The sequence below is a fragment of the Eublepharis macularius genome, chromosome 15 (assembly GCF_028583425.1).
Source record: "Eublepharis macularius isolate TG4126 chromosome 15, MPM_Emac_v1.0, whole genome shotgun sequence".
NCBI lineage: Eukaryota > Metazoa > Chordata > Lepidosauria > Squamata > Eublepharidae > Eublepharis > Eublepharis macularius.
In genome coordinates this window covers 44,784,771-44,810,267 of record NC_072804.1, presented here as the reverse complement: position 1 = coordinate 44,810,267, position 25,497 = coordinate 44,784,771, and the positions used below count along the sequence as shown (strand labels likewise).

Here is a 25,497-nt window from a genome sequence, read left to right as displayed (position 1 = left end):
TGAATACTGGTCCCTGAAATGCAGTCATGGAAGCAGCCACCTATACGTAGCCTCAAGGGAAGGCCTGCTGCACACAAGCCACACTGGGAAAATTTCCAGCAGTAGAGGAAAACTGTGGCTGGCAGCTGTGGCAAATGATTCAGGCCGCTTGTGCAAGGGGAGAAGAGCACTCACTTACGAGCAGAGAGCGGTTGTATGAGTCGTCCCTGCGCAAGGCAGATTTTTGGCGGGCATCTTCCTCCTCCGACAATTACCTATTATATCATCAGGAAGTTTAAATAATCCAAACAATGGACTGGGTCGTAGTCACTGGGATCTGAAAGATAGAGGCGGAGGTGTTAACAAGTACTTCCTGATAAAGCAAACTCAACTAATCTGGGGCAGGACTTGGAATAAAAAGCCAGGAGGGGAAAGAGACGAGACCTAGAATCCTGCAACCGTAGGTGGTAAGAAATCTCTTCTTTGGGTTCTGTGCTTTCAGAGTCTTTCAAAGTATATGATTTCCTCATGTCTTCTTTCCAAGATTGCAAGTTTTTTTCAAGGGTTTTCCCTCTTGGGAATCCTGCTAGGATTTGTCTGTAGGCAGAGGGAGTTGCCTAATCTTGGAACTTGATAATACAACCAATTATTTATCCTCACTGTCTGGGCTGGGATATTGGCAGCTTTTGATTTGTGAATCTCTGGACAGATCAAGCCAGGTAACAAATTTCTCCCAGGATGCATCTTCCAAATAAGGATCTAATCAGGCACTCCCTCCATCATAACTTCAGCCTGGAGCTGCAAGGGATTCATAGGATACAACTTTCTGATGGCCTCTCGTGCTCTGGACCATAAATATAAATAGTTTAGGCATCTATGATTTGAGATCTCTGCATGTTTAATTGTTCTTGGTATGTACCTTGTAGACTGAGAATAGTGTGAACGGATCCAGCATGGAAGTGTTTATCATTTTTTTTCTGGATAACATTATTACTTTATTAGGATGAGATTCTGATCTCCACCAGCAAAGTTAATGGACAGAATTTATACTTTACTCAACAGGCAGAGATCAGAAATAGTTATTACAGTGAAAGGGACAGGATTATGTCTCATTCTCGATCAATTTCTCCGTATCGTAAACTATTTCCTCAGGGAAAGCACTATATCTTTCTTTGTGATATCCCAGTTTACTATTTACACTTTCTACGCAGGACGACCTTCATAAATGGGACCTCCAACAGCAATCTGAAATGATGGCTATGCAATTTTTAACTCTATCTACACCATATACAGAGACAGGGTTTTTCTTCTGGGAAAAGAGGTGGTGGAACTCTCAAGAGGGAAATAAGGAAGAAACACACAGGATTCCTTGAAATAATATTATTTTCGCTCACTATTGCCAAGTATTTTCAAGAGGTGCCAGAACTCTGTTCCACCATGTTCCTGCTGAAAAAAAGCCCTATGGATTTCCCTTTCTCTTTTGCTGGGATGTCCCAGGTGCTGAAGAAAAAGTATCTCTTTCGGAGTGCTTTGTCTCCTCTTGTTTTCTCCTTTGGCTTCATCCATGCATTTGAAGTTCTTACACCAAAGGGATAATTTCCTTCCAATCTTCTTTCCAGCAGGAAATCTTGTTCCAGGACAGAACTATCCCCTACTATGAAGCTTACTATTTTCACAGAGCTATTGCCAGCCCTCCTGTTCCTGCTGTCTGCTGGTAAGTTCCAGGATGGGCAGAAAAGTGTATGTGCCATTTTAGGTGTGATGAATATGTTTGGGTGTATGCCTTCATAGGATATGCTCAATTTATGCATGTGTGCTTATGTGAAAATCATTAGAAAGGATTTCCTAAGATCCCACCTCCAGACTAATCAACGTGGAAAGACCAGTAGGATCATGTGGGCATAAAACCACAAAAACCATAAAAAAGAAAGCATAGATGCCATATTCCACACTTGCACAGATGTACAGACATCATGAATCCCTGCTTGTATGGCCCCCCAAATTTAAATATTTAAATATTTGGAGATACAGGTTTCAAAAGCACGCATGTAGCAAGGAACTTGCAGCCATTTATCTCTTTCCACATTAAATGTGTTCCATATACACTGTGTGCAATGTGTTTGTTTGGAAGGATCAAAAATATAACAGACAGACAGAGTCAGAGCAGGTCTCCCTCCTCCCTCCTCCAGCCTCTGACTTCCTGCTGCCGCCCATTTTAGTAGCAGGAAAAAATGGGGAGGGGAGTGCTGCTATAGATATTGCTAGAGCACCATGGCAATGTGTGATGTCACTTCTGGTTATGCAACTGGAAGTGATGTGGCATAACGCAGCGCTGCACAATGCCTAGCCCTGCCCCCCTGGGGGAGACAGACATGTTCCCCCCTATTCACAGCCATGGCAAGTAGCTCTTTTTTCTGGCTTTTCCCTGCACAATGCGCAGCCCTGCCTCCCTTGGGGAGACCGACAGACAGATAGACAAACCCCACAACATGAGGAGAGTATTACACTTACAACACCATACACAATTTCTTGTTTATGTGGCTTCCCCACATCTCCTCTGAGCAGTGCTTGTTTCTGGTTTATGCTCTTCCAGCCACAGCAGATGACGAGCGGGTATTCGGTGGGAAGCCATGTCCCCCCCATTCACAACCATGGCAAGCAGCTCTATTTTCTGGCTTTTCCCTGAAATGCGGTGGGACTTTGATCCATAAGTCCTGGGTGCTAAGTGCTGCCCATTGTAAAATGAGAAGGTAAGTATAGTCTATCAAGGTGAGGGGAGTTTGTGTGCGTACTTTACAGATTTGTGTGCATGACGGAGACACCCTCTGCTAACATGCATGGGTCAACTTAGACACATTACCACATTTTTTGCAAATCGGTCCTGACAAACTCAGACCATCTTCGCTTCAACAAGGACTCTTCGCATGTTCCCTGACTGTCTCCCGGCAACCTCCTTCATGCCACACAGATGATTTACCACTGAGCCATGTCTCCATCTCAAATGCCATTAGAAGATCTACCTATATTGGATTCTTCTCCCTGCCCCAGAATATGGTGGCTTTATAGTTTGTCCCTTGAAAAATGAAGTCATGCCCTCAAGTCATAGTTGACTTATGGTGACCCACCTGGCGTGGTTTTCATGGCAAGAGACTAACAGGAAACTAGTGGGACTTACTTCTGAATAAACATGAATTGATCAGGTTGCATGCTTAATATAGTTTATATATCTTTGGCATGATATATAATGACTAGAGATGGGCACGAACCAAAATACAAACCAAGGTTCGGCACAAACCGGGCCAGTTCGTGGTTCACAAACTGGTGGTTCATCAGAGCCCATTTCTGACGAACCACCACGAACTTTAGGCCGTTCATTTGGTTCGTTTTTCAATTCATCACTGCAGACAGCTTGGCACCAATCAATCAGTTTCCTTGGCAATGGGGGATGGGCTTTCTGCAGACCTTCTGCTGACCCGGAAGAGACCTTCTGCTGACCGGGAAGTTATGATTTGCTGGCCTGGAAGCGACACGAACCAAACGAATTGGTTCACAAACTGGAGCAGGTTCATGAAAGTTCGTGGTTCATGGTTCATGAAACGTGATGAACCACAAACCACATGGTTCGTTTTTTCCTGGTTCGTGCCCATCTCTAATAATGACAATATACCATACCAGAGATATAGTACATATTGGGGAGGGGGGAATCCAACCATGCGGTTAAGAAAACTTCCCTTACGTTTTCTTACAAGGGGTGGCAAGTTTCACTGCTCTCTCCCTCCTACTCCTGTCCACTGGTTCTGGGAGTTACCAGACTTACAAGAACAACATAGTGGGGGGGGGTCTGCAGCATCAGGGTGGGGGCGGATGAGCAAAAACATTATCCTCTACTTAAGAAAACCTAAAGGCACTTAATGATAACAAGAAAAAGTGGGGTATAAATATCTAAATAAAGTCTCAGTCAAATCACTAGTGACTGTCATGTTATCTGTGTGCACAATGCAAATGTGTGACAGATAGCAGAAGAAAGTCATTGTATATATGAATCAAATGTATATTTAAGCCAATGCACATTTGAATAACAGGTACAGCCGGAAATGTAAATACAGAACCTGTTTTGACTACAATAGTATACACAGTTACGTGGGAGAAAATCTATTGGGCTTGCTGGGATTTACTTCTGGATCAATTTGGAATGGGCTATAAATGTGAACATGAACTTAGAAAATGTGGGCTTTTACTTGGGAGGAAGGAAGCATTTATATCACTTACCTGAAAGGAAAACAGAATTACTTATATTATTTACTTGAAAAGAAGCTGAAGCTGAATGTAAGATGACCCCCCCAATGTTTTTTTTTATTAAATTTTTATTGGAATTAGAAATATTTTGTCATTTATAACAATCAAATTACTTTAATATTCCAGTTCTAACCCCCTCCCTTCCCCCCCCCGTTTGTTGACTTCCAACAGTTTTCCAACCCTTTGTCTATTCTTCCCCTACTCATTTCAACTTATTTTGTCAATTAAACATATACTTTCACACTCTTCTAAGCTAGTCTATTATAACACAGTACTAAGTCAATTTCCCTTCACTTATCAACTAACTAATACATTCCTGGCATGTTATTCAATAGTAATAATACTGGTAATATTCTCAATATCCTGTACTCTAACTTATTCATTCTAATGTCATCAATATGGGACAAACAATTTATCCCTCCCTATACATAACTTGAGTACTCATAAGTGATGAATACATTTATAAGTCAACCAATTTAACTTATACTCTATATGTTACTCTTTACTTCCTCTTATATCTCTTATATCTCTTATCTTTATAACATAAAGTCAATCAGTTTGACTCATATTCTACACATTTCTAAATATACCTATAAACACAATATACATTCGACATAAGTCAATCAATTTGACCCATGTTCTGCACATTTCTAAATATCGCTATAACCAAAAATACCTTCAGCATAAGTCAATCAATTTAACCTATATTCTATATGCTACTTCTCATTCCCCCCCTTCTTGTATTCATGAATTTTAATTCTGTTAATTCTCAATTACACCCCTATCTGCCAGCAACATAATTAATTAATTAATTTCTATTCTTAAATATCACATAATAACTATTACTTAATACTGTATAGAATAATCAAATAGAATAATTGCTTAGTAATTCTTCTTTAACTCTCCTCCCCCCGGTATAGTCACTTCTCTCTTCTTTTGTTTTTCTTCAATAATTTTCAAACTGCCACAGTTCTCCTCCCACCTCCCATTTTTTCACCAAATATTGTTTCAGCTTCTCCCAATCTGTGTTAAACTGTCCTGGATCAAGGTCTCTTAGTTTTCTTGTCAGTTTATCCATCTCCGCCATGTACAGCAATTTGTGAATCCAGTCCTCGATTGTTGGCACTTCTTGTACTTTCCCCTTTTGCGCATACAAAAGTCTAGCTGCTGCTGTCATGTAAAAAAGCAATGTCCTATGTTGTGCTGGAATATCTTCCATTCCCAAGTTCAGTAGCAGGAGTTCTGGGTTCTTATTAACTTGAAACTGTAAAATCTCACTTATTACTCTTATTATTTCCCCCCAGTACTGCCTGACTACCTCACAAGTCCACCACATATGGTACAAAGATCCTTCATGCTTTTTACATTTCCAGCATTTATTAGACGTGTTCACATTCCCTAGCGCAATTTTCTTTGGTGTCAGGTACCAACGATAGATCATTTTATAGACATTCTCTTTAATGTTAGTGCATGTCGTAATCTTCAAAGTATTTTTCCACAAATATTCCCACGCCTCCATTGTTATTTCTTTATTAAAATTTATAGCCCACTTCACCATTTGCACCTTAACTACCTCTTCTTCAGTATACCATTTTAACAACACTTTATAGACCTTTGAAATTTCCTTTTTGTCTTCTTGTAAAATTACTTCCTCCAAGTCCAAGTTCTCCATTCTTATCCCTCCCTTGGCATCCCCCAATGTTATACCCCAAAAGATTTTTTTATTATTGGACAAAACTTGTATGCAGGGTTGCTGACCTCCAAGAGGGACCTGGAATGCTCCAGGTTACAAAGATAAGTTTCCTTGGATGAAATGGCTGCTCTGGAGGGTGGACTGTATGGCATTATACCCTGCTGAGGTCCCTGCTCTCCCCAAACCTACTCTCCCAAATCTACTCCCAAATCTCCAGGAATTTCCCAAACCAGAGCTGACAACCCTACCTGTATGCAAATTTAAGATGACCCCCCCTCCCTCTTTTTTGATGGCATATTTTGAAGGGGGGGAGCCTAGTTCTGAATTTGAGTAAATATGAGTTTTCCAGATAATTAAAAGCAGCCAAAGTAAAGAGAAAGTGTTCAAGTTTTACACAGAGGTTCCTTTCCTTTCACTGCCGGGTAGGTTGCCTGTATTTGTCAGTGAGGCTGTTCCTGTTTGTTTGTTTGTTTATATATATTTTAAAATGTTTTAATTTTAAATTTCTAATTTTTTTCTGTTGTTTTTAATGGCATCCTGCCATGAAGAAACCACAGAGGTGAATGTCCCCCCCCCCCACACACACACTGACCAGAGCTGCTAATGTTTGGCCATCCTCCTGCCAGACATCATTTCTCAGCAGAGACCAACTGTGTGCATTATTCTTTTTTCGCAGGCCTTTTTTTATCCGCCTTGGAGAGCACAACCTCAAACGTCTGGACTGGTCTGAACAGATCAAAATCGCCTACAAAGTCATCGTACACCCTGGCTACGACCCACAAACGAAGAACAACGACCTCATGCTGGTCAAACTTCTGCTTCCTGCGTGCATCAACAACAAAGTCCAAACTCTGGCCTTGCCCACCAGCTGCCCTGTGCCTGGGACAGAATGCCTCGTGTCAGGGTGGGGCACGACAACAAGCCCCCAAGGTAGGTTAGGAAGCATTCAGAGCTCATGAGGGCACAAGATGGGAGTGGTAACCATTAGGGAAGCATTCAAGTGGCCATGGGAATGAGAGAGACAGATAGGGTTGCGAGCCTCCAGGTGGTAGCTGGAGATCTCCCGGAATTACAGCTGGTCTCCAGGCAACAGAGATCAGTTCCCGTGGAGAAAATGGCTGCTTTGAAGGGTTAACTCTATAGCATTATACCCCTCTGAGGCTCTTCCACTCCCCAAACCCCACCCTGTACAGGCTCCACCCCCAAAATCTCCTGGAATTTCCCAGGCTTGACCTGGCAACTCTAGAGACAGACTTTCTGTGGATTAGGGTTGCCAGGTCCAGGTTAGGAAATTCCTGGTGATTTGGAGGCAGAGCCTGAAGAGGATGGAGTCTGGGGAAGGGAGGGATCTCAGACAGGTATGTATAATGGCATAGTCCACCTTCCAAGGCAGCCATTTTCTCCAGGGGAACTGATCTCTGTTGCCTGAAGATCAGTTGTAATTCAGGGAGATCTCCAGCTATCACTTGGAGGCTGGCAAGCCTACAGCGTGGATGTTCACTGAAACAGGAATGTGTATTTTTTTTCTTTTCCTGTGAGGGGAGTCTTTACAACTATATGCATACAACTTCCAGACTGAAAACTGGATTTACATGGCTCATGCAAGCTGTCTGCTTTGTTTGGGAGTTGGAGGGTCTCCAAGCACTCAAATATTTTTCAGCATCTGTTCACTATATTTTTTTAAAGAATCCCCCCCCCTTTTTTTTTACATTTTAAAAACTGCTGTTAGAAGGTATGGCCAACACATCGACCCACCAATCAGCTCTACAAGGCTGTATGAGATGAGGGGGAGGGGAATAGCTCCATTAATGACACAAGGACTGGCCAACCAGCTGTGTGCAAAGCTGGCTTCTTCTCCAATCAAGAAAAACTGTTGCCTTAAAATTCAATCTTGGAGGAAAATGATTTCTGAGTTGCGAGTTCATCTCTATAGCAGACTCATTTCTGAATTTATGTCGGAATATGGTCAATTTGATATTTTTCTAATGATGGTCAGGCTGTTTGGGAAATCATTTTAAGCTTAGCTTTAGGAGCTATTGTTTCCATGAGGCCATTTGCTGCAAAAAAAAAATCAGTTTGAGGGGAGGGCAATTGTAAAATAAATAGTATGTATATATCCTCAGATTTTTCTCCCCATGATAGGCTTAAGAAGAAATTCAAAACTACATTTATTATTATTATCAGGTTTTTTTGTGGTGATACTCACTGGTACTTAGTACCAGCATCTTGGGGGGGGGGGCTCTCCTGAGTGGGGAAATTGGTCAAAATCAGTGCAACCTAATATATGAGTACTAGTATCATTTTTAAAGTATCATTATTGTTGTTGATCTTAACAAAAAGAACGACGACTTCATTTATAGCCTGCCTTTCTAATTGAGATTCAAGGCAGATTACTAAATATGAAAAGCAGTTTAGTTAGACAGCAGGACTAGGATTACAGAACTGGAAAACAATGCAACAAAGAACTGAGGCAACAATTGGATGCTTAATTTGCCTACAGCTCTTTTAAAGCCCCTAAATCAATGTTTGTTACTACATCTCACAGCTTTGAATTCCAGAAATAAGTGACATGTTGTGGGAAATTCTTTCTGTAGTCTGTCTGAAATCTACCACTGATCAGTTTTGTTGCATAGCCCCCTACTGGGGGAAAGGAAACCTTCTCTCTGTCACATAACTCAGCTTTATATATCAAATCATTTTTTCCCTCTAGCTTAGTATTTGTCCATCCCAACTGGCAGCAGCTCTCCAGCATCTTGGGCAGAGAAAGGTCTTTCCTCTGGGGGCCAAACTACAAGTGACGCCTGATACTAGTTGGACACTTGTCAGCTTCCCTCAAGTTTTGATGGGAAATGTAGGCAGCTTGGTGGAATGTTGGACAAGTGACCGTTGAAAAGTCCATTGGACAACAGTCGGAGAGCCAAGCTGCAAGACCAGGACGCCTACATTTCCCATCAAAACTTGAGGGAAGCTGACAAGTGTCCAACTAGTGTCAGGCGTCACTTGTAGTTTGGCCCTGGGACTCTATAATTGGAGATGCCCAGGCCTGAACCAGAGACGTTCTGCATAACACGTTCTGCATAACCTGATCCACCTTCTCTACAGCACGCACAGTTCTATAAACTTCTACTATGTATCTGTCATCTTTCTTTGAGCCAAAAAAGTCCATTTTTAGCACAATGAAGGATACTATCTATTACGGATCACAAAAGAGACAAAGGTGGTTGTCACTAGGAGAATAAGTTGATTGCAAGGGTCTGCAAAGGGTCTAGAAAGCCTTTCCTCTGACCCACATCTTTGTTTGCAGTGAATATGCCCAATGACTTGCATTGTGCAAACATCTCTATTGTCGATCATCGAGTCTGTCGATCCATCTACCCTAGTTACATCACCGAGAACATGGTATGTGCTGGAAGGATGCAAGGTGGTGCAGATTCTTGTCAGGTGAGTCATAGTCTCCTTGAGGGATATTTTTGAAGGTGAAGGGAGTACCAGAAGAAGGTCCCTGGAAGCTCAGAGATCAAAGTGCAACCCAGTGAAGAGTTCTCTTGGGCACTTCCTTGTAGATTTCCACAAACACCCCTCAGCTTACTTTATCTTGATGAGTAGACTCTAATGGAGGAGTGGATATGTAGAACTAATTCAGTGCTATTGTTTTTTCTTTCTTGCAGGGTGACTCAGGTGGTCCCCTTGTCTGCAACGGAAAACTGCAAGGGATTGTGTCCTGGGGTCCCCCGATATGTGCACAACCCAATAGACCAGGAGTCTATGTAAATGTCTGCAAATATGTGGACTGGATCCAAGAAACTATCCGCAACAATTGATGATTGGGTGCCTCAGGAGATCCTGAAAGAACTTTGGGCAGGCTGGGGATAGGAGATAGGGGAACGTTTGTTGTTCTAGGCTCCTCCGAGTTTGTTTGTCCCTTGTTTGGTGCTTTTCATGCTCCCCTGCTGTTGTTGTTTTTTTAAATGTAAAATAGTAAAATTTGTTTTTGAAATAAAAAATCTTCTCTTAACCTTTGAGACTACCCAAAGTTTTCCACTGAACAAGTGAGGTGTAATGGTTAGCATGTAGGACTAGGGCAGGTGTCTCCGATCTTACTGAGCCTGTGGGTACTATTGGAATAATGAGGAAAGGGAATGGGCACTGCCACAAAATGGCTGCCATTGAAGAAATCACAAAATGGCTGCCAAGAGTTTTTGAGAAAATGTTGGGAGGTGACAAGCCAAGCATTCTCCAGTGATGAAGGCAGCAGTTTCTGAACAGGTATTCTCTGAAGAAACAAAGCTGGAGCGTGCTGGATTCTTCTGAAGTGCCTCCTGCTCCAACAAAGTAGAGGAAAGCCAGGGCTGGGTATTTCCTTTGGGAAAGATGCTTTATGGAAGAAGCAAAACGGCACCAGGGAACTCATCAGTGGGTACTATGGTGACCTTGAATGCCACATTGAGGACCACTGGACTACACGGAGGCAAAGAAGCTACTTGTACAGAGCAGCAAGAAAGCCCATCCACTTTGCTTTGTGTCCCTTCTGGCATTTTAATTGCCATTTATTTTCATGCAGACGTGGAGCTCCCACCTCACTCCACGTAGTCAGGAATCTCCTTTTTCATGATGGGCAATTGAAGAGAACAGTTTCCTGACACTGAAGGCCACTGAAGAGATATCTGTAATTATAGAGACACATTACCATTCCTTTTGTCATGTAAATAGACTGGTCAAAGCTACAGCAATAAAAGCTTGGGATAACAGAGTTTCAGCAGAAAAACAGGTTGAGAGGAAAGAGTTAAAAGAGCTCCCAGGGTCTCCAACAGTTCATCTCCCCCTTAAAATAGAAATGCCAGTGGCTGGATGTTTTAAAACAAAATATGTGAGTTAAAAGATTCTGGAAATTACAGATTATGGGTAATTTGCTGTCAAAGAGATGGGAAAAGTTGCATTTGGGCTATACCACTTCAGTCGGGAGATTCACAAGACTGAAGGTCCCTACGTACAACATTTCCCCTTTACATAGAAAATTAATGTGTCAGGGTGAAGACTTACAATATTTCTGTGTGAGAGGAATTTGGGGGGGGGGTGAGCCCCTCATGCCCAAAAGCCCACTCATGAGGAGGGCAGAATAAAAGTCACAAATAGATAAATAAATAAATAAATACATAAATAAATAAATAAATAAATAAATAAATCTATAGCTGAACAACCCAGACATAGGTTGAGTGCTTTGGTGAAAACTAGGTCATGGTCTGGGGAAGAGGGATATGGCTAGAAGTGGAGATCTCTTCAACAGTTCTGAAATTTATCTTCTCCTTTTTAGTGGCAATATAGCATAGGTGTTAAATTGACTGGGGCTGGTGACCCAACTTCTGAGGCCAACTCAGTCATGATACTTCCTGGATGACTATAAGCCATTCACTCTCTCTCTCTCTCTTTATCTATCCTCTCTGTGAGGATAAATTGTGAGGAGAGAATGATGTATATATGAGTCAGTGTGGTGTTGGGGTTAGAGTGTCAGACTAGGACATGGAAAGCCCAGGCTCGAATTTCCACTCTACCATGGACCAGTTACACACTCCCAGTCTAATCTACCTCACAGGGTTGTAGTGTGGATAGAATGGAGGAGAGGAAATTAGTGTTAAATCACTTTTGGTCCCCACTGAAGAGAAAGGTGGAATATAAATGGAGTAAGTAAATAAATATATGGAGGGCATTTTTAGTTCATTTGAGGAAAGGTGGGTTCGAAATATGACAAGTGGCTTTTTCTTCTCCACACTCCAGTTCCTGCTGAGGGAAAATGTCTTGATTGAGGCTTCAATAGAACCAGTGACACCAGTAATTAGTCTTGATGAGACTTGTGATACTGTAGTTCTTTTTTTCAACACAGTAAACCATCAAACATTCATTAATAACCCCCTGCAAGGTTATTCCAGGTGGGAACACCCTGAATTACAACTTAGATCTGTGAGATCATCCACTGCCATAGGTGACCAACTGCTCCCCTCCTAGACAAAAAGAAAAGGGTGTGACATTTGCTATTATATGACTGTAATTATGTATGCAACAATGTCCCAGCTCTAAGGAATGTGAACCTTTGTCACTCAGGGCAAATCCAAACACCTATGATTATAGCTGCAATCCTATGCACGCTTACCTTGGAATAAGTCTCAAGAAATCGCGGTTGTGATGAAATAACAAACCATGATTTGTTCCTACCCCTTCAAACCACAGCTCTAAATCAAGATTCAGTTGTGGTTTGATAAGAGAATAAATCATAGTTGGCCCATGAGGAAAGGAGGAAGGGGTGGGGAGCAGATGGACTTGAGGACTTCCACGGATCCTTCTTGTAACAAACCAGTCATGATTTCCTTGTTCCATCTGAATGAAGCTCCTATGTCCTTGAGATGATGATGCAACTCTGACTGAAAGCATTGCCTACACAAGCAAACCAAAGTGTGAAATTCACATATGCTGGCTTGAAACATTCTTCCATAAAGCACAAACTGCTAGGAAGTGTGGCAAGATTCAACAGTTTCGCCAAGAACTGGTGTTCCTTGCCTAACGGGGTGCCTCCAAGTTGCAAATCTTCACTTCCTTATGACCTGCCCACCCAGGGAACAACTCCCATCTGAGTTCCGCAACTCCACATCCTCTTCTCCATTTCATTCCTCTTTCTTTCTCTTCCACTAATATTTCACAGGTGTCATTTTTAAAGTTAATAGTCATTACGCCTGGGCTGTGGAGAGGGGACAGTCCCCTAGTCCCATGAACAAGGGCTGGCATATGGGTCACCCTGCAAGAAGGGCACACCTCTAACAGTGCAATCCTAAACAGAAGTACTCCCATTGACTTTAATTGTCTTTGAAGGATGTAACTGTGCTTAAGATTGCACAGTTCATTATGCTAGGTACCCTAATAGCTGATTATTTTTAAAGGTTTCTTCTCTGCTACAGCCTAGAAATTCTGTTGCATATATCAGGACTACTAGCTAGTTAGGAGGGGGAAACTAGCCTCATCTGCTCTGATACCTTTACCGATAGTCTCATCAGCAGAAATGCAGCAAGTGACACATTCCAGCATCATCTCCGACTACCTGTAAAGCACAACCAATAGTGGGCAGAATGCCATCTCTCCAACCCTGGTTTCCTAACATCCCTGGACAACTATTGGTTGTGCTTTACAGGAGGGAGGGGCAGCCCCTTGGAAGCTGCCTCCACCAATCTCATTGACATGAGATTAGTGGCTTAATCCCCGTTTTGTGAGTTTGGCCAAGCAAGCAGTGACACCCAAATAAAAATGAATCACCGAAGAAGTGCATGCCATGACTGAAACAAGGGTTTAATGATGGAAGAGGAGGTGGTGTTCTAGAGGTACGAGATGCTTTGGGTTTCTGAGCCCAGTGACTGGCAGCTAGTTAAAATCTAAGGAGTGTGTAGTTGTCAAACGAGAGACAGGCTGGCCTCAGAACAGCGTGACTGGCATTGTGTGGAGTGGGCGGGACCGCCTCGCTCATCCTAAAGCAGAGTCCAGCTGGTGTGGAAGGCAAGATTTCCTGAACAGTTCTATCTCTGGCCCTTTGCAAGAGTTCTGCACGATAGAGTCTCCCTGCTGGCTCCATCCCTTGAGCTGTGTGGATTCCAACAGTGACTGGCAAGGTCTCCTGCTAAACGAAGTCCTGTGTCAAGACTCTAGGTGACTGCTGCATCTATATAACTTCTGGGCTATTGTTATGGGGTGATGGTGGTGGAAATGTTGGAGTAGATGGACAATATTCGTACAGTTCAGAGAACATGGGCAGAGATATCCATAATGCTGAACCAATGTGGAGTAGTGGAGTGTAGGGCTTGGATTGTGGTAAAATTTGGAATCCCACTTGGGGCCAGGAAGCTTGTCAAATGGTATTGGGACTCTTCCTCTTCCTCAGCCAACTCATCTTGCAAAGTTGCTGTGTGGGAAAAATGGAATAACCCCATCCAAGTATGCCACCCTGACTTCATGGAAGGAAGGACGGGATACAAATGGGACAAATTAATGCATGAGTGACAGTTCATGCATGTACTGTTGGTTTGTAGAGCAGATGTTGTATACACGGTAAAGAGAATCAGCACTGATTGTGTACATGGTAAAGAGAATCAGCACTGATTCGAGAGCCTGGTTCAACTGACTTCTCAGCCACATTCAGCGGTCTTAGACATGCCCCCTCTCTCAACCTCAGTTCTCCATCTGTTCCCTATTGAGGTTGTTGTAAAGTTTACTGTTGATAGATGTGGCATGCTTTGAACACTGAACATGGTATAGAAAAGTTTAGTATTCTTTAGGGGGACATTGTTGGTGTGCTCACAGCTGGACTTTCCACTTTGAGGTGTTCAGAGGCTGTTCGGGTGATAAATTGCATTGGATTTAGCCATAGTTCTGCAAATTGAATTAGATCAGTAATTCTCAAAGTGCACGGGGAGATTCTCAGTGGAGGTAAGGTTAAGGTTGAGGTTTAGGTTAGGGTTAGGGTTAGGGTTAGGGTTACAGTCAGGATTAGGTTTGGGGAGAGTGGAAGGTTCAAGAAGGTTGGGGTGGATGTGTTCCAGAACTGGATCTGGAGTGCATGCAAAATGTTGGGTTTTTTTAATTTACTTGATTTACTTTATGTATAGCCCACCTTTATCCTCAATGGGAACCCAAAGCAGATGACATCGTTCTGCTCTCTTCTATTTCATCCTCACAACTTGGTGAAGTAGGTTAGGCTGAGAGTGTGTGACTGGCCCCAGATTGCCTTGCAAGCTTCCATGTCATAGTGGGGATTTCAACCTGGGCTTCCCATACCTTAGTCTGACAATCTAACCACTATGCCGTCGATGATTTTCCTTCTGTTCTTCAGCACATTCCTGGAGCCAAGTGAGACGTCAACCCTGGCTGTTGCCACCTGTTCCCCTGATAAGCATGGAAGTTCTGGCAGGTGTTCTGCTTGCGATCTCTGCAGGTAAGCACATGTGTGTGTTAGGACTGGAGAGTGTGTTGTAGGATTAGATTCCTCTGGATGGGTAGTCGCAGGGCACAGGGACTGAAAACTGAAGAGAGAAGGAAGGAATGGTGGCTCAACCAGGAGTGAAAATTAAGGGGCAGAAACCATCCAAAGCAGTGTCAGAGCAACCAATGTCCTGAATCAATTTTTTTCAGTTCTTGTACACCCCCACCAAAAAAAGAATTTGTCTTTTTCTATTACCATCATAAGATCATGGCCACAGCAGGGTCCTTTCGATACCTCCTAATTATCTTGCATTTAGCATTTAAACATGTTGATTGTTTTCTGTGCATTATGAAATTCAATAAGTATTCCTCCATCTTCCTCTGACTGCTTCTCTATAGTTTTTAAAGATTTCTAGTTGCTTCAGGGTTCTCTCAGCTGATCTCTTACCTACCTGGGGCTATAGTGCAATTGCAGCATGAAGATGTGAAGGTTATTAAGAGTATTTATTCTGCTTTGATTCCACCTTTTTTTTGTCCTTGGATGTACCATATTTCTCAATGCTTTTAAGTTTCCGGTCCCAGTTGATCTACTTTTTATCAAATGTATGATTAGTTTGCTAATTCATTTGAATAAGTCTTCAGCCACATGCAATTTAACTATCTCACAACCGTATTGAGCTTTTTGTGCAGTATTTTAAGAATGTCGACTTCTGTTCTATTTTACTTCAGAAGCACATGTGCCCATCAGTGAAACACAGTCCAAAAATGCAGAGGAGTTAGCCGTGTTAGTCTGTGGTAGCAAAATCAAAAAGAGTCCAGTAGCATCTTTAAGACTAACCAATTTTACAATAAAATTGGTTAGTCTTAAAGGTGCTACTGGACTCTTTTTGATTTTACAGTCCAAAAAGAATCCTTGTGCAGCTGCACACACAATCACATCAAAAAAAAAATTTGGCAAGGTTTTCTCAAAGCACATTTCCGTCTCTCCTAACAGTGGTTGCCCAGGGAATGCTCAGGGGTTTCCAATGCGTTGAGCACTCCCAACCTTGGACAGCTGCCCTCTTTGATGGTCCAAAATTGCATTGCACAGGGACTCTGATAAATAAGCGATGGTTGGTTACTGCGGCCCAATGCCACACTGGTCGGTAAGTGCAGCTGCAGGATGCAGCCTTCTCTGTACTTATACCAATGATTGGATTGGGGGGATATTGCCTGACGAAACAGATATTATTCAATGAATTATATGAGGCAGAGTCGATAACAGTACAATCCTAAGCAGAGTTGCACACTTCTAAGTTTCTTAACCTTAATGGATTTAGAAGGCTATAAGTGCTTAGAACGACACTGCCAATTGCCTATATGTTTACAGATTGATACATGTGAGAAAACAATCAGTGGGTTGGATCAAGCCAGATTTTTAGCTCTGCCATCCCATGTTCTTGCTATAGACCCTGTCCCAGACGACTTTTCCTCATGCAGTTCCCACAATACCCACCATAGGCATTTGGTGTGATCAAAGGGGTTGTCTCCTCCCTTCTTCAACAGTGGAAAAGCTTGCCAGATTCAAATAGGGTTCCCAACACAGTCTCAGCACATACCAGGATATGTGGGGGGAGGTGTGTGCCTAAGGAGGGCAGAGGTTGGGGAGGATGTGATCTCACTGATGGGGAATGCTCTAGGCTGCCTCCCCTAGTCTCAATGATATTTACCATAGAGAATAGGGGAAATTCCTAGAGTGTTACTTGAAGGGAATTTTTAAAAAATCTCCCTCCTTAGTTCCTCAAGATGGGGAAATGGGGGCTGGAACTGGGTAGTTCCCCACAGTAGACAAGTAAATAGGAGGCCTAGATCCAATCCATTCAATTGTGGCAATTATCTTCTAAGATCAGGCATCTCCTCACTTCTCATGTTCAGTAGGGAATGCCTCTTCTAAGACACTGGTTGCCCTCTGCAGTTTATACAAGTATTTGTATATAAACAAAATTAAAACTTTTTAATCAGCTTCACATTAATCAAAGCACCTTTTAAGGAATTTTTAATCTAGGATGGAAAGCAATTCTTTGACTAACAGTGCAATCTTATGCAGAGTTACTCCAGCCTAAGCAATTTGATTTCAGTGAGTTTAGACTCTAGTAACTCTGTTTAGGATCTTGAGAACTTGAACACTTGCACATTGTTTTGTGTTATTTTGATTGTCCCCAATTTTTAAAGAAATTGGAAAAAATATGGAAAAAACACTGGCGGTGATCCTAAGAATGTTTTTCTGGGAGTAAGGCCCATAAAATAAAATGACATTTATTTTTGAGTAGACCTGCATAAGATTGCTCCTTTACTTTGAGAAATTTGTAACTCACATTAAGTCCTCAACCTACAGAGTTGCCTTGCCTGTGCAACGGAAAAGGTGGAAAAATCAAATGCTGTTTGAGCCTTTTGTTTCTCCCCATCCTTTGGGCATTTTGCTCTCCCTTTTTAAATATGTAAAAATGACACATGAAATTCCCATGCTTACCCGGTTTGCTTGTCACCTTTATTTAAGAAAAGGCAGTTTTTAGAACAAAACTGTTCCACACAATTGCAGGGGGAAAGTGGATCTCTTGATGGTCCCACCTCTGGAGTTGACCAGTCTGTCCTGTGCCAAATGGTTTCTGTTTTTAGTTTTCTTTACTTAACCCTGGAGAGGAGAGGTACAGTGTGAAGCAGAATGTTATGAGGGTGCAATCTTTCCATTCTAAAATGCATCTTATCTCCCTCTTTTCTGTTCCTGGTGCTGCAGACCCTTCTTTGTGAGTCTCGGAGAGCACAGCCTGTGGCACTTCGAGTTCACAGAACAGCTGAGGATTGCTATAAAGACCATCCGCCATCCCTTCTTTGACAGCTTCAGCAAGGCTAATGACATCATGTTGGTCAAACTTCTAATCCCGGTCTTTATCAACGAGAATGTCCGACCACTAGCCTTGCCAAAGAGCTGTCCTAGGCCTGAGAGCTACTGTGTGCTGTCTGGCTGGGGCACTACTGTTTTGCGGAAAGGTAGGGGAAGCCAGAAAGAAATTGGGAATGTTAGAGGTGGGGGAAGGAGAGAAGGACAGGAAAAGAAGGTGGAGAAGGGCCATGGCATGGAAGCTCAAAAGCTCACCCATGGGATCAAAAATAGTGGCCAATTTTGCAGCTGGCCCGATTGCTCTTCCTTTTAACATCAGCTCAGCATGCGGGAATCAGTCCGTGGTAAGAGTCCTTTCCAGATGTAACACCCATGTGTATGAGGAGCCCAGCAGGCACACGTATCAGGAATACACACTACCTACAATGCTCCTGATACATGCGGTCACCATGTTTTCTGAACAGGAATAGCGCATGGTACATGCAAAGGGTAGTTTGTGCATACTGAAGTTGTACTCACTGCAAAATAAAGTGCACTGCACCTGTTCAGACAACATAAACCCTATCGGGAGAAGCTATGCACAGCTGGTAGACTCCCAATCATGTTAATGTAATGAAAAGTCTGATGTCAGCAGGCCAAGCTGCCGTTGAAAACACAGTTCAAGGGGCCAGTTGATAGATTGGCTCCTTTTTTTAAAAAAAAAGGTGGAAATTCTCTTATTCTTACCATCCACCATCATTTGACGTGGTGTTGCACAGCCCCTTTGGAGTTTTGAACCCCAATGGAATGAGCAGAAGCATGTATCCCCTTCAAAAGGTCCCTTTCCTCTTATAGCATCAATCCAATAGAGGAGATGTTGGCTCCACCTTACTTCGTGCTGTGTTCCGCACTGAGTCCCGCTGCTCACCCTCATCCCTGTCATTTGGGGTCCAAATTGAAGTTATATTTGCATCAGCAGATGAGGATTATGAACCACAGGATCAGGTCAGAAGGTTCAGCATCAGCAATGAGATGGTACAAAGTAATGGTGACCCAGATACTGTTAAAAGGACATTCTCCAGTGGAGAACCTGAAAACCCTTGTCTTGTGCACAGGCTTGCCATGGTTTGGGTCCCACCACAACATAGCTGTTACATTGAAGAGACACAACTGTTTGCCACACCCAGGATTTGCATAAAAGAGGCAAGCTTTTGCACATTGGCCACAAAGAGAAGGAGGCAACCTAGACGTAAAGGCTTTGTCATTTCCTCTGAGCCCCGCAATCCGAGTTGTTTGTTTGAAAACCTGAGCCCTCTTTTTAAAAGACTGTCTTTATAATTCCTCTTATTTCCTCCCCAGCATTCTTGCCAGATGTCTTGTACTGTGGCAATATCACGACCGTGAGTGACAGAGAATGCATGGAGACCTATCCCAAAGCCATAATGAAAAACATGTTCTGTGCCACTGTGAAACAGGGTGGCTCGGATTCCTGCCAGGTAAAGTAAAAGTGATACCCGCCCCCCCACAAACTTCCATGCAAAAAAGAGAGAACATAAATGACACATTGTCTTTTTTTATCCATTGACTTCATTTATACCCCACCTTTTCCTCCAAAGCAGCTTATAGCATTCTCTTCACCCCCATTTTATCTTCACATCAATCCTGTGAAATAGGTTAGGCTGAGAGGGTGTGCCTGGGCCAAGGTCAGTGACAGAGTGGAGATTTGAACCTGGGTCATAGAGATCCTAGTCTGACATTCTAACCACTGCACAGCACTGGCTCTCTGTTTAGAGATTCTTGAATGCTTACTGAGATGCACATGGCTAAAAGGAAATAGAGAATCTGTGGAAATGAGAATGTATTTTCTGACATTTCTGTTCCAAGCAAGGAATGAGAAACATTGTAATTTCAAGGATGCATAGAATGACATGAGTTCAGTTTGCAAACATTTTCTAGATCTGTTTATTTGCAAATAACAATATCCCATGATCTTAATTTTAAAAGTCTATAGAGGCTCCCCATCAACAACTAAAACACTTGCAATGAGCATTAGAAAAAAGCCGACATACTGGAAGATCTCATGCTGAAGTGAAAGTTGTTTCATTCTGTTTTTCCTCTCTCACAAATTATATCTTCTTGAAACAAGGCTTTCAGCCAAGAACAGCAGCTTCATGTTTAAGAAGGTTGGCTAAAAACAGCAGTTGTGCTGCCCTCTAGTGATCACTTTCTGCTATTCATCAGGGCTGTGCTCAGCACAGTGAAATGTAACACTGCATCTGTGTCAACACTACATCAAGGTCATCAAAGGGGCCGAGGTTGCCCACTTTTTTGGGCAGTACTCCTCTGACTTTAACTGCTACATGGCAGGCAGAAATCTAGCAGCTGAAGCTATTCCTTTCATCCCAGAAAAAGTGGGCAACCTTATGGTGCTAGATGTAGACATTTCTACATTCTTCTTTTTTTTAAAACAGCCCACTGTATTTTGAGACTCAGTTATTAAATATTGTTGGCAGAGTGCCCATGCAGCAGTCAGGTCACTGAACAGATTCACAGTACCAAAAGCTTTATTGATAGAACTAACAGACTGGGTAGGAAAAAGACGAAATTAACTAGCTGCCTTGCTAGTTGAGAGAGTTCTTGAGAGTTCTTAGAAAAGATTACCCTAAGAGCAGCATTTGGCAGACAGACAAGGAGAAAACTCCTTATTAGAAAGAAAGGACTCTCTCTACAGTCCTGTTTAAGTAGAGTTTGCTGCCCCCTGCTGGATCTTTTTCTTTTCCACTTTGTACACAAGATGTTGCTATATTCTAACATTGATTAAATCCAGATCCCTCCCCCTGATTTTTGCAAAACAAGAAAGGACTCAACATTCTGAGAGATCAGTTCACACATTGTGGCCTACACAGGTCGGGTATGATCTCCCCATCTCATGTCAGATAGGAGTCTAATGTGAATTGTGGGTTCTCCTCGGTTCCCACGTGTACATTGCTCAGTTCAATCAGGAGCATGACACACATGCGTTCAGCCCTCCTCATTTTCCCTACCTGAAACAATATACAATGGGGGGATAGTATTTGGAGAAACTCCTCTATTCCCTGAAATACTTGCAGGTTTCCTAAACAGGGCAAATAACACACACACGCAGGGCCATTGTAGGTTGGGGAAATGATGTGTGGGGCGGGGGAGACTGATGCCATATACACAAATGCCATATTTGATAGCTGCCTGACCAGCAGAAATCCAAGACTTCCTTTACACCTCTACACTAGGAAAACTTTATTAGTTCAGTTGCTGTCTGCCACAGAGGTGGCCTGACAGGCAAAAGAAAGAGCAGTGCTATTCTGTATATATCTTATAATAATGATCAATTAATTGGTACACAACAAGACCAATTAAGAGGCCTTCTCTAGAGATGCCAGATTTCCTCTTGCCAAAGCTTCTGTGTCTTTCAAACAGCTTTTATGGTGGATACAGATTAGCTGGGAAAATTTTTCCTGCAACAAAGAGGCAGTGGTGGCTAACATGACACTCGTTATTCTGTCTTTTATGCAGCTATTCAAGGCATAATAAACTGCAAGATATTTGGCAGCTGTGCATAATGTGATGAGGGGAGAGAAAAGGATGTGAAGGTCTTCAAATATGTACGCCTCTTTCCATTAAACCAACTTGTATTTTTACATGTTTGGTTAATAAAATTCCATACATACTGTCTGGCCTGTGGCGCAGAGTAGTAAGCTGCAGTACTGCAGCCCAAGCTGTGCTCACAACCTGAGATTGATCCTGGCGGAAGCCGGGTTCAGGTAGCTGGCTCAAGGTTGACTCAGCCTTCCATCCTTCCGAGGTCAGTAAAATGAGTACTCAGTTTCCTGGGAGTAAAGTGTAGATGACTGGAGAAGGCAATGGCAAACCACCCCGTAACAAAAGTCTGCCAAGAAAATGTCGTGATGCAACGTCCCCCCATGGGTCAGTAATGACTCAGTGCTTGCACAGGGGACTACCTTTACCTCTGCCTACTGTCTTAGATACTGTACTTGGGGTTTCTTGAAACACATCAGTCTTACACAAGCAGAAATGCCTGGAGGTGCCCTCTGCAGCAGAGGAACCCCCCCCACACACACACACACACAACATTCAAAGAGAAGCACACGTGGAATGAAGGCATAGGAGATAAATGGGTAACTAGATCTTCCACTAAGTGACATGGTAATGCAATCCCAAAGTGGGGTGATTATTTCATCTCTAACTCTGTAAAGGGATGCAAACACCAAAATGCTTTTCTTCATCCCGGAAAAGAATCAAGGGGTTTAGCGTTACTCCCTCTAGTAATCCCACAATGTCTCCACAGGGCGATCCTGGCTCTCCACTTGTTTGCAACAATGAACTGCAGGGCATCACTTCCTGGGGATTTGAAGAATGCTCCCAAGTGGAAAAGCCCAGCGTCTTTACCAAAGTTTGTAACTACATCGACTGGCTGGAAGAAACAATGGCTATGGCATAGCATCTCTGCAAAATACAGCCCAGCGTCCCTCCTAGCTCTAACATTACAAAATAAAGTTTCATTAAAGTATTCCTGTTTGTGCTTGTTCTGCCTTCACAGACTTCAACATACCTACAGGCAACCTACCTTCTCCTCTGTGCCATTTCCTCAACCCAAAACAATTCCAGGAAGCCACCGGTTGCCCTGTTGGTCTCTCATAAAGGAAATAGCAGTACCCCCAAGAGCCATTTGGGGCTAGGAAAACAGCACTGGAGTGAAAGTTTAACTTCCCCTGAATGCTGTGGTCTCGGAATTGGGCAATCACGCCCTTGGTACTTGAATTAATTAAAACATCTGCTAGCTCTGGGCATGGAACACCAAGTATCTCACTCGGTGGGGCCCTCAGGGAGGCAAGATAAGAGTATATAAAATTATTTGAGGTGTGGGAATAGAGAGAACATTTTCATCTTCTCTCTAAGAGCTAAACTACAAGAGATGAATTACACGAGGACGCGCACATGAAAGGAGTCACAATGTTAGCTGGGAAGCTAAGTCTTAAAAGACAGATTGGAAGGCTTCATCAATTTCCCTTCTCTAGCAAGCAGGCAAAGATCTCTCCTCAGAGGGTTTGTTAATTTCCTCTTCGCCTCTGGAAGGCTCTGTCAGTTTCCCCTCCCCTTCTAGGAGGCTAAGAGGAAATAAACCCTCTGCGGAGAGATCTTCGTAGCTATGTAGAGAGGGGAAATTGACAAAGCCTTCTGATCTATCTTGTAAAACTCAGCTTCCCGGCTAACACTGTAACTCCCTTCACTTGAGCATTCTTGTGTAATTTGTCTCTTGTAGTTTAGCTCTTAGTGCTAGAACTAGGAGTCACCCACTGGAGACAGATTTGGGACAGACAAAAGAAAGCAAGTCTTTACACAATACATAATTAACTTGTGGCATCCACTACCACAAGGAATTAGCAGTGGCTCTAAAAGGGAGGAGATGCATGCATGGAGCATAGCTCTCTACACTATTAATCATAGGGATAGATAAAAACTGCCTAATACAGAACCAGACTTTTAGTCCATCAAGGTAGCGATTGTCTACTCAGACTGGCAGCAGGTACACATCTGTCACATCAACAGATCTAGTCCTCTTAAATGGATACACCGGGAATGGAACCTGGGACGTTCTGCACGCAAAGCAGATTCTCTTCCATTGCAATATGGCCCCTCTAAGATGCATAAATGAAAACGGAGAGGCCAGGCCTTACAACAAATCTAGATGCCAACTCTGTCCTCCTGATACCTAATCAGGTAAGACTGTTACAGGATCTGATAACATCAACCATACCGTCAGGGGCTCGCTCACCTGCCCACCTTCATAACTCAATAATGTTCTTTATATAGGACAAACAGGCCAGACCCTATGCAAAAGAATAAATGAGGGTACAAAGTTGACCTTAGAAACCAGTGAAAGAACATTTCAGTCTCCCAGGATATGCTGATCTACAACTCGGCATTCTCTAGAGGGACAACTTCAAAGGGTGAAATAGCGGGATTAGAACTTGGTGTTTTCCAAAAGAAGACAGGCTTGGGTAGTTTCCCTGTTGCTGCTGCAGCTGTTAATAAAGCACAGCAGTGATGGGCTGCCCACAGTTTCTCTGGTTGATTCCACAAGTGCCTCTTCCTGTGTGCATGTCCTGATCCAAATTGGCCCCACACAAGCCTGGCAAGCACAGAACTCCCTGACCACATCTGTCGACCTGAACTGGGGACATACCCCAAGAAAAGTATATCACATATTTAGATGACAGGTTAAGTAGGACATCCTCCCTGCTGAAAGGTGAAGCAGCAGCCAGACATTGACAGATCAACTGAGATTTGTTACTCACATCTGGTGGACTAAGAAATATGTTGCACAAATCCCAGTTTGTTGTGATCTGAATACACATGCGTGTCTTTCTGGAGATACGTGCACCGGGAAGCAGCTAAGCAGATCAACTAAATTTGGAGGCAGAAGCTGCCTGAAGAAACTGCAAAGCCGAGGCAAAATCCAAATCATGGTCTCTCATGCCAGGCTCTTTTTCAGAGCAAAGAATGACACCCAGGCACAGGAAGTGGGTTTTACTGAGCAAGTGCGCTCAATTGTCATGGCACAATTATCCATTCCTGAAGCGATACCTCGGGCCTCCTACACCAACCCAATAGAGGAGAGGCGCCATCTCTGCTGAGCAAAGCCATACCAGAACCCACCTTATTCAGGAAAGGAATAAGACTGAGAGGTATGGAATTTTTATTAGAAAGTTGTTCCCTTTAGACAAGGCGCCTTTGGAGAGATTTGTGGATTGCACAGACAGGAAATCTCATTCAGCGGGAAGAGCTGCAGGTACGGAATGTTGTGGCAGCAGTTTGCTAATTATCTGATGATGAGTTAATAGCTGCAGCCCTTTAGCACCCTACGAGGACTTGCTAAGGAAAACACCCCTCCCCAGAGAGATTCTGTGCTCTTTGCAACAGTCCAGACCAGGGAGCTGAGTGCAGAGCAACCAAGCTCACTGCCTCCTCAGCTAGTCCTGCCAAATCACAACACGTATCTGCATAAGCCTGCACATCATGTTCACTTTTCAGCACACGATGATCGGCAGCAGAATGTGTGAACTGAGACCATTGCAAACCATCATGTTTTGCGGGGGGAGGTGAAAGATCTATGATGGCTCATTCAGAGATGCAAATTATCACCTCATGCTGTGGTCATCCCTTGATGTGTGCATATGTGAACCAACTTGAAGAAATGCAGAGTTGGCAGACACACTTCATGATACTTCAAAATCCTTAAACAAACCTAAAATCTGGCAAATTACCCCCCCCCCCAAAGTTTTTGAATTTCTCAACTTTTCAAATTTTATTAAACAAGGTGTTAAAGAATAGTTCAAAAATATTTAAAATGGGGATCCCAACCTTGTTGAACCTGTGTGCACTTCTTAAATTTTGAGAACAGGGAATGGGCACCTCAACAAACAGCTGCCGTGAGGGTGGGACCAGTCACAAAATGGCCACCATGGGGGCTACATCCAATCAGGGATGTCTGGAAGGTTCTAAAGCATGTTTCTGCATCCAATCATGAAAGTCTAGAAGGTTTTAAACCATGTTTCTGTGATGGGGTTAGCTGTTTTCAAATTAGTACTCCATGCAGATCTGAATGTGATGCTTCCTGGGTTCTTCTGAAGCATCTCCTCTTCCAATGAAATGGAGGAAA

At 43.0% G+C, this 25,497-nt stretch overlaps 2 protein-coding genes across 2 annotated transcripts; both read left to right on the top strand.

Moving 5' to 3' along the window:
• The first annotated feature begins 1,629 nt into the window (after window positions 1–1,629).
• On the top strand, window positions 1,630–9,843 carry LOC129343253 (trypsin-like). Its single transcript, XM_054999366.1, has 5 exons — window positions 1,630–1,693; window positions 2,573–2,729; window positions 6,645–6,898; window positions 9,273–9,409; window positions 9,637–9,843. The coding sequence occupies exons 1-5, from the start codon at window positions 1,636–1,638 to the stop codon at window positions 9,787–9,789; spliced, it is 759 nt and encodes a 252-aa protein (XP_054855341.1). The 5' UTR covers window positions 1,630–1,635; the 3' UTR covers window positions 9,790–9,843.
• Window positions 9,844–13,469: 3,626 nt separating this feature from the next.
• LOC129343254 (kallikrein-11-like) lies at window positions 13,470–22,285 on the top strand. The gene is made up of 6 exons (XM_054999367.1): window positions 13,470–13,651; window positions 14,832–14,933; window positions 15,915–16,065; window positions 17,694–17,947; window positions 19,137–19,273; window positions 22,123–22,285. Exons 2-6 carry the CDS (start codon window positions 14,894–14,896, stop codon window positions 22,273–22,275), a joined length of 735 nt encoding a protein of 244 aa, XP_054855342.1. The 5' UTR covers window positions 13,470–13,651; window positions 14,832–14,893; the 3' UTR covers window positions 22,276–22,285.
• Window positions 22,286–25,497: the final 3,212 nt, after the last annotated feature.